Below are 13,551 nucleotides of genomic sequence, written 5' to 3'. Positions count from 1 at the left end.
ACCCAACAAGGCATCAGTCTAAAACCCAACAAGGCATCAGTCTAAAACCCAACAAGGCATCAGTCTAAAACCCAACAAGGCATCAGTCTAAAACCCAACAAGGCATCAGTCTAAAACCCAACAAGGCATCAGTCTAAAACCCAACAAGGCAACAGTCTAAAACCCAACAAGGCATCAGTCTAAAACCCAACAAGGCATCCGTCTAAAACCCAACAAGGCATCAGTCTAAAACCCAACAAGGCATCAGTCTAAAACCCAACAAGGCAACAGTCTAAAACCCAACAAGGCATCAGTCTAAAACCCAACAAGGCATCCGTCTAAAACCCAACAAGGCATCCGTCTAAAACCCAACAAGGCAACAGTCTAAACCAACAAGGCAACAGTCTAAAACCCAACAAGGCATCCGTCTAAAACCCAACAAGGCATCAGTCTAAAACCCAACAAGGCATCAGTCTAAAACCCAACAAGGCAACAGTCTAAAACCCAACAAGGCAACAGTCTAAAACCCAACAAGGCAACAGTCTAAAACCCAACAAGGCATCAGTCTAAAACCCAACAAGGCAACAGTCTAAAACCCAACAAGGCAACAGTCTAAAACCCAACAAGGCATCAGTCTAAAACCCAACAAGGCTAGTATGCAGGTTATGCAGATAACTCAGGCCTCAAGACCTTGATATAGGACTGGGCGATAGGGCCAATATATCATTTCACAATATTTTTCTCATTTTTGATGTTTTATGAGTAGTGCATGAACCTAGAATGGCAACACATGAATCCTAAGTGGTTTTAATGGGCTTTCTACAATACTGATGGTTATACACACTCAACCAAACTGACAGTGAAGTAGTCCAATTTGTAGAACTTTTCATTTAATTCAGCACTGTATCAAAAATACCGTTATAGACGGTATTGTAAAATCCATACCGGTATGCGAATCCATACCGGTATACAGGTATTCACAATATATCGCCCAGCCATACCTTGACCCCGACTGTTCTTGGTTTGGTGGTCTCCAGAACATCTCAAATGTGTCTGCCAATGCAAGATTCATTAGTAACTTTTTGACCTCCATGACATGCTGCTATCATGGAACAGGTCTCTCTTGCAAAATATATTTGATCGCCCACCAATGCATGACCTTTACATGACCTTTTAGCCATTTAGCAGACGCTCTTACTCAGAGCAACTTACATTTTCATACTTTTCTGTACTGATTCAGGCCTTGATTTAGGCCTAACAATTGTCTAGTTTAGTGCCCCACATCTCAAGTTATATTTCCGTCCAACAAAACAAACCTGTCTGAATAAAGCTTTAATAAATGAAGCACCAACCTGTCTGAATAAAGCTTTAATAAATGAAGCACCAACCTGTCTGAATAAAGCTTTAATAAATGAAACACCAACCTGTCTGAATAAAGCTTTAATAAATGAAGCACCAACCTGTCTGAATAAAGCTTTAATAAATGAAGCACCAACCTGTCTGAATAAAGCTTTAATAAATGAAGCACCAACCTGTCTGAATAAAGCTTTAATAAATGAAGCACCAACCTGTCTGAATAAAGCTTTAATAAATGAAGCACCAACCTGTCTGAATAAAGCTTTAATAACTGAAGCACCAACCTGTCTGAATAAAGCTTTAATAACTGAAGCACCAACCTGTCTGAATAAAGCTTTAATAAATGAAGCACCAACCTGTCAGAATAAAGCTTTAATAAATGAAGAACCAACCTGTCTGAATAAAGCTTTAATAAATGAAGCACCAACCTGTCTGAATAAAGCTTTAATAAATGAAGCACCAACCTGTCTGAATAAAGCTTTAATAAATGAAGCACCAACCTGTCTGAATAAAGCTTTAATAAATGAAGCACCAACCTGTCTGAATAAAGCTTTAATAAATGAAGCACCAACCTGTCTGAATAAAGCTTTAATAAATGAAGCACCAACCTGTCTGAATAAAGCTTTAATAAATGAAGCACCAACCTGTCTGAATAAAGCTTTAATAAATGAAGCACCAACCTGTCTGAATAAAGCTTTAATAAATGAAGCACCAACCTGTCTGAATAAAGCTTTAATAAATGAAGCACCAACCTGTCAGAATAAAGCTTTAATAAATGAAGCACCAACCTGTCTGAATAAAGCTTTAATAAATGAAGCACCAACCTGTCTGAATAAAGCTTTAATAAATGAAGCACCAACCTGTCTGAATAAAGCTTTAATAAATGAAGCACCAACCTGTCTGAATAAAGCTTTAATAAATGAAGCACCAACCTGTCTGAATAAAGCTTTAATAAATGAAGCACCAACCTGTCAGAATAAAGCTTTAATAAATGAAGCACCAACCTGTCAGAATAAAGCTTTAATAAATGAAGCACCAACCTGTCTGAATAAAGCTTTAATAAATGAAGCACCAACCTGTCTGAATAAAGCTTTAATAAATGAAGCACCAACCTGTCTGAATAAAGCTTTAATAAATGAAGAACCAACCTGTCTGAATAAAGCTTTAATAACTGAAGCACCAACCTGTCTGAATAAAGCTTTAATAAATGAAGCACCAACCTGTCTGAATAAAGCTTTAATAAATGAAGCACCAACCTGTCTGAATAAAGCTTTAATAAATGAAGCACCAACCTGTCTGAATAAAGCTTTAATAAATGAAGCACCAACCTGTCTGAATAAAGCTTTAATAAATGAAGCACCAACCTGTCTGAATAAAGCTTTAATAAATGAAGCACCAACCTGTCAGAATAAAGCTTTAATAAATGAAGCACCAACCTGTCTGAATAAAGCTTTAATAACTGAAGCACCAACCTGTCTGAATAAAGCTTTAATAAATGAAGCACCAACCTGTCTGAATAAAGCTTTAATAAATGAAGCACCAACCTGTCTGAATAAAGCTTTAATAAATGAAGCACCAACCTGTCTGAATAAAGCTTTAATAAATGAAGCACCAACCTGTCTGAATAAAGCTTTAATAAATGAAGCACCAACCTGTCTGAATAAAGCTTTAATAAATGAAGCACCAACCTGTCTGAATAAAGCTTTAATAAATGAAGCACCAACCTGTCTGAATAAAGCTTTAATAAATGAAGCACCAACCTGTCAGAATAAAGCTTTAATAAATGAAGCACCAACCTGTCTGAATAAAGCTTTAATAACTGAAGCACCAACCTGTCTGAATAAAGCTTTAATAAATGAAGCACCAACCTGTCTGAATAAAGCTTTAATAAATGAAGCACCAACCTGTCTGAATAAAGCTTTAATAAATGAAGCACCAACCTGTCTGAATAAAGCTTTAATAAATGAAGCACCAACCTGTCTGAATAAAGCTTTAATAAATGAAGCACCAACCTGTCTGAATAAAGCTTTAATAAATGAAGCACCAACCTGTCTGAATAAAGCTTTAATAAATGAAGCACCAACCTGTCTGAATAAAGCTTTAATAAATGAAGCACCAACCTGAGTATTTGTCGTCCAGGCCTAGGGTCTTGTCATGGTCGGAGTCACCAAACTCAAGGTCGTGTCCCAGAAGGAAATCTGCCTTCAAGGTCAGGCTTCCTGGAGCTCCAATGGTTACTACTCCATCTTCAGAATCCACTGAAACACAAAGCAACAATTAGATCTAGCATTCATTACAATACAAGGTCAGGCTTCCTGGAGCTCCAACGGTTCCTACTCCATCTTCAGAATCCATCATCATATAAAACAAAAAAAATAAGATGATTAAAAATGCCCTGAGAAGTACCATAATGTCACAGTAATTGTATTTTTTACATAGCCTTTATTTATATTCGTCAGGGGACTGCTAGAAAATAGCTTTACATGAAGGTTAGAAGTCATAAGGATGTGAGAAGGCAATTTAATATTTAATCAAGCCATGTTTTTCCAGCCTAAATTACAGAAATTCTAATTTCTCCAAGTTAATGTAGAAAACACCCTTGACACACAGCTATGAATATTCAATAGTCAAAGACACCAGCTGCCTGTAATTTCCAAGACTGTCTGCCACAGTTAAAGGGATCCTTCGGGATTTCGGCAATGACTGGAAGTCTATGGGTATCTGCTAGCATGCTAGTAGATACTTGTAGACTTCCAGTCATTGTGCCAACGCTAGTTAGCATTGGCTCGGGAAAGTACCTCTAACTTCCTTCATAAATGGACACAGAGACATGAAAATGGTATCCACGAGTTCATCTGACTCTGGGGAAGTAGTGTTAACATCCCAAAGTATCCCTTTCAAAGGCTTTCTGAATGAACTAATACTCTGCTGCCCTCTAGTGGAGAATGTGATGCGTGACAGCACATGAGTCTGTTGCTGCCTCCCTGTATGATACACTGCTTTTGACCAGAGCTATATTTGGGACCCCTGGTCAAATGTAGTGCACTATCTAGGGAATAGGATTTGCCTGGCTACCCAGACTCCTTGCTCGGGCCAAACGCTACGCCACGCCCACAGACGTTAGTTTCTTCTCCTCAATGAGTCTGGATCCGAGTGGCTCCCCCCCCCCCCGACCCCTTCACCGAATGCCAACACATTCGGGGTCGTCTGATTACTCCAGAAACCAACCGATGGGTCGGGCCAGAGCCAGAACGCACGTGGGTAAAGCGACGGTTTGAAAAATCAGTCGTTGGCTTTGATACTCTGATTTAGTTAGAGACGACCCAATCGTTGATGACTGTTTTGTACAACGCCCCTCATGCCCCCTCGTCACCACAAACGACTTCAATGAGTGGAAGAATTTAGTATGAGTCATCAGGCTAGGATAGGGTGCCATTTGGGACGTAGCCTTCATTTGTCTTTCACCATAGGAGGGGAGGACTGTGGTTAAGGCAGTAGCCAATGTTAATGACAAGAACACATCTGCTGCCATCGACAAGAACAAAGACGCCTGGGATAAGTGTTTCTATGACGTATTCTGGGATATTTCCTGTATCATATCATATTCGAGTCACCTTTCCTCGATTCCCATCTCCTCTCCTCATTGGAAGGAGGGACCGCGGGCATTTTCCTTCAATATGGTTGAGGAGGCGAGGAGATTGGATGCGAGTAAATCGCAGAAAGAGAAATTGGGACAGAGCCACTTCCATTTACATTTTAGTCATTTAGCAGACGCTCTTATCCAGAGCCACTTACAGTTAGTGAGTGCATACAGGGGATATAAAAAGTATACCCACCCCTGTTAAAATGCCAGGTTTTTGTGATGTAAAAGAATGAGACAAAGATAAATCATGTCAGAACTTTTTCCACTGTTAATGTGACCTATAATGTGAACAATTCAATTGAAAAACAAACCGAAGTGTTCGAGGGGGAAAAATGAAAACCTTACAATAACCTGGTTGCATCAGTGTGCACACCCTCTTATCACTGGGGATGTGGCTGTGTTCAGAATTAACCAATTACATTTAACTCATGTTAAATAGAAGTCATTACACACCTGCCGTCATTTAAAGTGACTGATTAATCACAAATAAAGTTCAGCTGTTCTAGTAGGATTTTCCAGACATTTTCTTAGTTGCATCTCAGAGCAAAAGCCATCGTCCGCAGAGAGCTTCCAAAGCATCAGAGGGATCTCATTGTTGAAAGATATCAGTCAGGAGAAGGGTACAAAATAATTTCCAAAGCATTACATATACCATGGAACACAGTGAAGACAGTCATCATCAAGTGGATAAAATATGGCACAACAGAGACATTACCAAGAACTGGACGTCCCTCCAACATTTATGAAAATATGAGAAAACTGGTCAGGAAGGCTTCGAAGAGGCCTACAGCAACATTAAAGGAACTGCATGCATTTCTGGCAAGTACTGGCTGTGTGCTACATGTGACAACGATCTCCCGTATTCTTCATATGAATGGGCTATGGGGTAGGGTGGCAAGACGGAAGCCTTTTCTTACAAAGAAAAACATCCAAGCCCGGCTAAAGTTTGCAAAAACAAACATCAAGTCCCCCAGAAGCACGTGGGAAAATGTGTTATGGTCTGATGAAACCAAGGTTGAACTTTTTGGCCATAATTCCAAAAGGTATGTTTGGCGCAAAAACAACACTGCACATCACCCAAAGAACACCATACCCACAGTGAAACATGGTGGTGGCAGCAGCATGCTTTGGGGCTGTTTTTCTTCAGCTGGAACCGGGTCCTTAGTCAGGGTGGAGGGAATTATGAACAGTTCCAAATACCAGGTAATTTTGGCACAAAACCTTCAGGCGTCCGTTAGAAAGCTGAAGAGGAAGTTCACCTTTCAGCACGACAACGACCCAAAGCACACATCCAAATCCACAAAAGCATGACTTCACCAGAAGAACATTAACGTTTTGGAATGGCCCAGCCAGAGACCAGACCTGAATCCAATTGAACATCTCTGGGGTGATCTGAAGAGGGCTGTGCACAGGAGATGTCCTCGCAATCTGACAGATTTGGAGCGCTTTTGCAAAGAAGAGTGGACAAATATTGCCACGTCAAGATGTGCAACGCTAATAGACTCCTACCCAAAAAGACTGAGTGCTGTAATAAAATCAAAAGGTGCATCAACAATGTATTAGTTTAAGGGTGTGCACACTTTTGCAACCAGGTTATTTTTAGTTTTTCCTCAAAGATTTCAGTTTGTTTTTCAACTGAATTGTTCACGTTATAGGTCACATTAAAGGTGGAAAAAGTTCTGACATGATTTATCTTTGTCTCATTCTTTTACATCACAAAAACATTTCCATACTGGTCCAACGTGGGAATCGAACCCACAACCCTGGCGTTGCAAGCACCATGCTCTACCAACTGAGCTACACGGGACTACAACAGTGGCTTACAGTTATAAGACTGTGACAGTTTCAGCCCTTACACTTGACAGGTTGAGGATGCTGTTGTTTTCTTCTTGGCATCTTCCGGTCAGCCTCTCTCTTCTGAAAGACCTCAGGAACTTCTCCAGTGGTTCTAGTAGACACACAAACACAAAGAAATAGCTATGTCAATCAACAAGATATGCCAATGCATTTTCAAGCAATTCAGGCATAATTGGCCCTAGCTACCTATATAGTTCTGGTATAGTAAACCGAATGTGTGATACACGGACCTGCCAGCTCTACACCAATGATTAAAATAACACGTTAAAAAACGAATAGTTAGCGAGCTAGATGGCTCACCAAGTAGAGTATCAGGATGCAGACAGATCAAATCGCTGTCTATCATGTGGATGTTGTTGCAGCTTGCTAGCTTGCTCCTGGCCCTTAATGATCCTTTGTTGACAGCTAGCTAGCTAGCTAGTTAATGATGTTAGTTGGCTAGCTAGCGTCAACGACTGCACAACGTTACCAGGCTAATTTGTCTGAAAAACCAAACAAAATAGTACAGTAACATACGAAAGACATGTTGGCTAGCTACTGTTAAAGATTTCTGTCCGGCTTGTTATATATGGAGTATTCTGAAAGCTTGATAGTTAATGATAGCGTGCAGGCAATGGTTAACATCAGTTACTAGCTAGCTAGCTAAACAGCAGGTACAGTATGTGCTTAATTAGCCGACTAGCTAACGTTTATCAAGCTACCGTTAATCTACCTGGCTAAATTTAGTAGCTAAATAAACCTCTCCGGTGTACCCAGTAACGCTCCATATACCCATGCATAAATGAGACCTAAATTACCGTGTCTAGATATCCGCCATTTCTGTATGTGCAGCGGCGACAAAGAAAGGCAATTAATATTGTTTTTCATAACTTAATTGATTTTTTGTTTTCCATTGTATACAGTCTCTTCCGCTGTTGCACGTGTTTCCGCTTCCTAAATTAATTTCCGGTCATCTGTGTCTTGGTACTTGTAGTTTTTTGCTGTTTCTAATTATTTCAGCCATGTGAAATGTTTATTTTTGTCTATTTCATGTGCTGTGACAGAAGAAGAAGACGTTATTATATTCGTATATATTCTTATTCAATCTCTTAAAATGTCTGTGTTGGGGAATTTATCAAGCTCACAAACGTTGCACATTCCTTTAACCAATTTTTTTTTGGGGGGGGGGTGGCAGGTTAAGCCTATTGAATGCAGACTTTTGCAGACTTTTACGCTACATTTCGGAAATTGCGTGATACTTAATGTTTAACCCATTTCAAACTGAATGAACGAGGCTGTGTTGTAACATTTGATGAGGCTGAGATATTTATGAAACTGAGAGGGACCCTTTATTTCTGCGTGATCCCATTGGTCTATGTCACTGGAGTGTGCCACCTGCAGTCAGGCCGACTGCTGCACCAACACCCACCCCTCCCCAACACCAACACCAACACCCACCCCTTCCCAACACCAACACCCACCCCTCCCCAACACCAACACCAACACCCACACAACACCAACACCCACCCCTTCCCAACACCCACCAACACCAACACCCACCCCCACCCCAACACCAACACCCCCCAACACCAACACCCACCCCTCACCAACACCCACCCACCCTCCCCAACCAACACCAACACCCACCCCCCCCCAACACCAACACCCACCCCTCCCCAACACCAACACCCACCCCACCCCAACACCAACACCAACACCCACCCCAACACCAACACCCACCCCTCCCCAACACCAACACCCACCCCACCCCAACACCAACACCAACACCAACACCCACCCCTCCCCAACACCAACACCCACACAACACCAACACCCACCCCTTCCCAACACCAACACCCACCCACCCCACCCCACCCCAACACCAACACCCACCCCTCCCCAACACCAACACCCACCCCGCCCCACCCCAACACCAACACCCACCCCACCCCAACACCAACACCCTCCCCAACACCAACACCCACCCCACCCCAACACCAACACCCACCCTCCCCAACACCAACACCCACCCACCCCAACACCAACACCAACACCAACACCCACCCTCCCCCCCACCCACCCCTCCCCAACACCAACACCCACCCCTCCCCAACACCAACACCAACACCCACCCCCTCCCCAACACCAACACCAACACCAACACCCACCCCTTCCCAACACCAACACCCACCCCTCCCCAACACCAACACCAACACCCACACAACACCAACACCCACCCCTCCCCAACACCAACACCCACCCACCCCAACACCAACACCAACACCAACACCCACCCCTCCCCAACACCAACACCCACCCCTCCCCAACACCAACACCCACCCCTCCCCAACACCAACACCCACCCCACCCCAACACCAACACCCACCCCTCCCCAACACCAACACCAACACCAACCCCTTCCCAACACCAACACCCACCCCTCCCCAACACCAACACCAACACCCACACAACACCAACACCCACCCCTTCCCAACACCAACACCAACACCCACACAACACCAACACCCACCCCTTCCCAACACCAACACCAACACCCAACACCAACACCCACCCCCTCCCCAACACCAACACCAACACCCACCCCTTCCCAACACCAACACCCACCCCTCCCCAACACCAACACCAACACCCACACAACACCAACACCCACCCCTTCCCAACACCAACACCAACACCCACCCCACCCCAACACCAACACCAACACTCACCCACCCCTCACCAACACCCACCCACCCCTCCCCAACACCAACACCCACCCCACCCCAACACCAACACCCACCCCACCCCAACACCAACACCCACCCCTCCCCAACACCAACACTAACACCCACCCCACCCCAACACCCACCCCTTCCCAACACCAACACCCACCCCTCCCCAACACCAACACCAACACCAACACCCACCCCTTCCCAACACCAACACCCACCCCACCCCAACACCAACACCCACCCACCCCTCACCAACGCCAACACCCACCCTCACCAACACCAACACCCACCCCTCCCCAACACCCACCCCTACCCAACACCAACACCCACCCCTCCCCAACACCCACCCCCTACCCAACACCAACACCCACACCACCCCAACACCAACACCCACCCCACACCAACACCAACACCCACCCTCCCCCAACACCAACACCCACCCCTTCCCCAACGCCAACACCCACCCCTCCCCAACGCCAACACCCACCCCTCCCCAACGCCAACACCCATCCCTCCCCAACACCAACACCCACCCCTCCCCCAACACCAACACCCACCCCTCCCCAACGCCAAAACCCATCCCTCCCCAACGCCAACACCCACCCCTCCCCAACGCCAAAACCCACCCCTCCCCAACGCCAAAACCCATCCCTCCCCAACGCCAACACCCACCCCTTCCCAACGCCAACACCCACCCCTCCCCAACGCCAACACCCACCCCTCCCCAACGCCAAACACCCACCCTCCCCAACGCCAAAACCCATCCCTCCCCAACACCAACACCCACCCCTTCCCAACGCCAACACCCACCCCTCCCCAACGCCAACACCCACCCCTTCCCAACACCAAAACCCATCCCTCCCCAACGCCAACACCCACCCCTCCCCAACGCCAACACCCATCCCTCCCCAACGCCAACACCCACCCCTCCCCAACGCCAACACCCATCCCTCCCCAACGCCAACACCCACCCCTCCCCAACGCCAACACCCATCCCTCCCCAACACCAACACCCACCCCTCCCCAACACCAACACCCATCCCTCCCCAACGCCAAAACCCATCCCTCCCCAACACCAACACCCATCCCTCCCCAACGCCAAAACCCATCCCTCCCCAACGCCAACACCCACCCCTCCCCAACGCCAAAACCCACCCCCTCCCCAACGCCAACACCCACCCTCCCCAACGCCAACACCCACCCTCCCCCAACGCCAACACCCACCCCTCCCCAACACCAACACCCACCCCTCCCCAACGCCAAAACCCATCCCTCCCCAACGCCAACACCCACCCTCCCCAACGCCAAAACCCACCCTCCCCAACGCCAACACCCACCCCTCCCCAACGCCAACACCCACCCCCTCCCCAACGCCAACACCCACCCCTCCCCAACACCAACACCCACCCCCCCCCAACGCCAACACCCACCCCTCCCCAACGCCAACACCCACCCCTCCCCAACGCCAACACCCACCCCTCCCCAACGCCAACACCCACCCCTCCCCAACACCAACCTGAACCAACACGCGCCTGGGAGTGGAATAACGGGGGAGCTCGCTCTACAAAGGGTAGGGGGGGATCTCCTCCGCAACGTCATTTGCCACAGTTTCTCCGACCGTGGGTTCCTGCGAAATTCACTCTGACTCATTTTGTAGTTAAGCTTTGATGTCCAGATATGTTTTAGAACAGTGGGAGGGTTGATGGAGCTCTGCTCTGCTCTGCTATTCGAGGGGAGGAGTTAGTTGTTGATTCTCGACTGCGAAGACAACACGCTGGAGAGAGGTAAAGGTGCCGTTTTACTCATTAGAAATATAATGGTCCTGTGCGTAGTATCAGTGTCACTCGTTTTGAGTAGAACGAACCAGAAACCGTTATGACGTAGGCCTATAACCAGAAGAATGAATGTAACGTTTTTTAAATTCTGAATGAGGTGGAATATGTAATAACCTCCCCACTCCCTGCACTGGTCAGACCCCCTAGTTAATAATAGACAGGTCGTGTGATGATACGGTGTTTAGCCTATAAAACTAGGCGTTGATTGGTGCAACATTGTATCGCTTTCGATGAGCCTCAAAAGGGTTTCTCAATAAGTTTTCACGTTTCTCCCCCAAAAGATGCCCCAAACCAACATCTTCAGGATTTAATCTGAAATAAAATAATATATTTTATAGGCAATTGATTATAGCCTACAAAATGGACCACGAAATGTTATTAGACTCTGAATAAGGGATTCATGATGTAGTGTGCTTGGAGAAGGGGATGCCGTGGCCTGCGCGGGGGCATGAGAGGTCTGTCGCGGGCGGGCTCACAGGTGGTCCTGAGGACATGACACCAAAACCCGCATTGTTGATAGTTTGCCCTGGCCCCCTGTTCCATGGAGCGATATTTAATAGCTAGGGTATCATGGGGGGGGTGCTCCAACGTTGTGGCATCTACGGCAGGTAGCTTAGTGGTTAAGAGCACAACGCTCTTAGTGGTTAAGAGCGTTGTGCCAGTAACCGAAAGGTCGCTGGTTCTAATCCCCGAGCCGACTAGGTGAAAAATCTGTCGATGTGCCCTTGAGCAAGGCACTTAACTCTAATTGCTCTGGATAAGAGCGTCTGCTGAATGACTGTACATGTAATGATTAGCAGCAGCTTTCAGTAGGTAACAAGTGTCACAGCATTCTCACTTTGTAGCCTACCTACCTGAGCTGTTGCAAGCTTCTTGCTCAAAAAACTAAGTGGAGCTCGAACTATCTATCTACAATGGTATATAACTCTCTGTCTCTAAGCGTTGAGAATGGCAAAAAAGAAAGAGAGCCTATTTTCCAACCTCAACAGTTTTGTCGTGACATTTAAAAAAAAAAAGGGGCAAACATATTTCTACCCAATTCACTGTCCATAGTCTACTGTAGATAACAGGGTTGGTTATGTTTCCACTTGACACTGCAGACATATGTATTGGATGTATTTATGTATTTCCGGTTGAATTTACATGTCAATATGGTTTTATGCCGTTGGTCATGCTTGCAGATAGGTGGGGATCACGAATTCTTCCCAGCCTGATATTGATATGCTAGGACACGTTCTGAAATACTGTATTCTATTGTCATAGTTACAATGTTTACGAGTTCACTATGTCCTGTACACTGACTGTACAAACATTAAGAACACCTGCTCTTTCCATGTCATAGACTGACCAGGTGAATCTAGGTGAAAGCTATGATCCCTTATTGATGTCACTTGTTAAATCCACTTCAGTCAGTGTACATACATTAAGGGGAGGAGACAGGTTAAATCATTATTTTAAAGCCTTGAGACATGAATTGTCAAGAGGGTGAATGGGCAAGACAAAATATTTAAGTGCCTTTGAACAGGGTATGGTAGTAGGTGCCAGGCACTCCGGTTTGTGTCAAGAACTGCAACGCTGCTGGGTTTTTCACGCTCAACAGTTTCCCGTGTGTTTCAAGAATGGTCCACCACCCAAAGGACATCCAGCCAACTTGACACAACTGTGGAAAGCACACAACTGTGGGAAGCATTGGAGTCAACATGGGGCCAGCATCCCTGTGGAACGCTTTTCGACACCTTGTAGAGTCCATGCCCGACGAATTGAGGCTGTTCTGAGGGCAAAAGGGGGGGTGCAACTCAATATTAAGAAAGTGTTCTTAATGTTTGGTATACGCAGTGTATGTGTGTACAGTACCTGGTAGATATTGGGGGCATCCTGGGATGTGCTTTTGTATGTTATTGCTGTAAGACCGAGTTAGCTAGGATGCTCAAATTATAATGGTCGCATTAGCTCCCTGTTAATTCATAGTTATTTTCATGCTAATGGATGAATCACGAATCTACAGCCATCAACATACTGTTGTCCTGCACATCTAATGTGCTTCCTTGTGTCTACCTAAAGCCTTGATAAGTTGGCAGCATTTTAACAGGCTATGCCTTTAACGACCTCAGCAGTTTTGTCGTGCCACTTTAAAAAAAGGGGTTGAACAAATTTTGGACAGTTGCTTGTT

At 45.7% G+C, this 13,551-nt stretch overlaps 1 protein-coding gene across 2 annotated transcripts in view; it reads right to left on the bottom strand.

The window, feature by feature from the left end:
- Positions 1-7,747, bottom strand: part of LOC121559228 (zinc finger protein 513-like) — a 55,094-nt gene extending 47,347 nt beyond the window's left edge. The window contains exons 1-4 of one of the 2 annotated variants that reach the window (XM_045216027.1): positions 7,633-7,747; positions 7,136-7,317; positions 6,835-6,926; positions 3,456-3,593 (exon numbers count right to left, since the gene is read on the bottom strand). In XM_045216027.1, the coding sequence (XP_045071962.1) occupies positions 3,456-3,593; positions 6,835-6,874 (178 nt within the window). In that variant the 5' untranslated portion in view covers positions 6,875-6,926; positions 7,136-7,317; positions 7,633-7,747. The remainder of the gene's footprint in view (positions 1-3,455; positions 3,594-6,834; positions 6,927-7,135; positions 7,318-7,632) is intronic. The other variant, XM_041872512.2, reaches the window with a different exon arrangement.
- Positions 7,748-13,551: the final 5,804 nt, after the last annotated feature.

Source organism: Coregonus clupeaformis, unplaced genomic scaffold (genome assembly GCF_020615455.1).
Source record: "Coregonus clupeaformis isolate EN_2021a unplaced genomic scaffold, ASM2061545v1 scaf0580, whole genome shotgun sequence".
Taxonomy (NCBI): Eukaryota; Metazoa; Chordata; class Actinopteri; order Salmoniformes; family Salmonidae; genus Coregonus; species Coregonus clupeaformis.
Note: the sequence above shows the minus strand (reverse complement) of the source record. Positions and strands in the feature narration are given on the sequence as shown.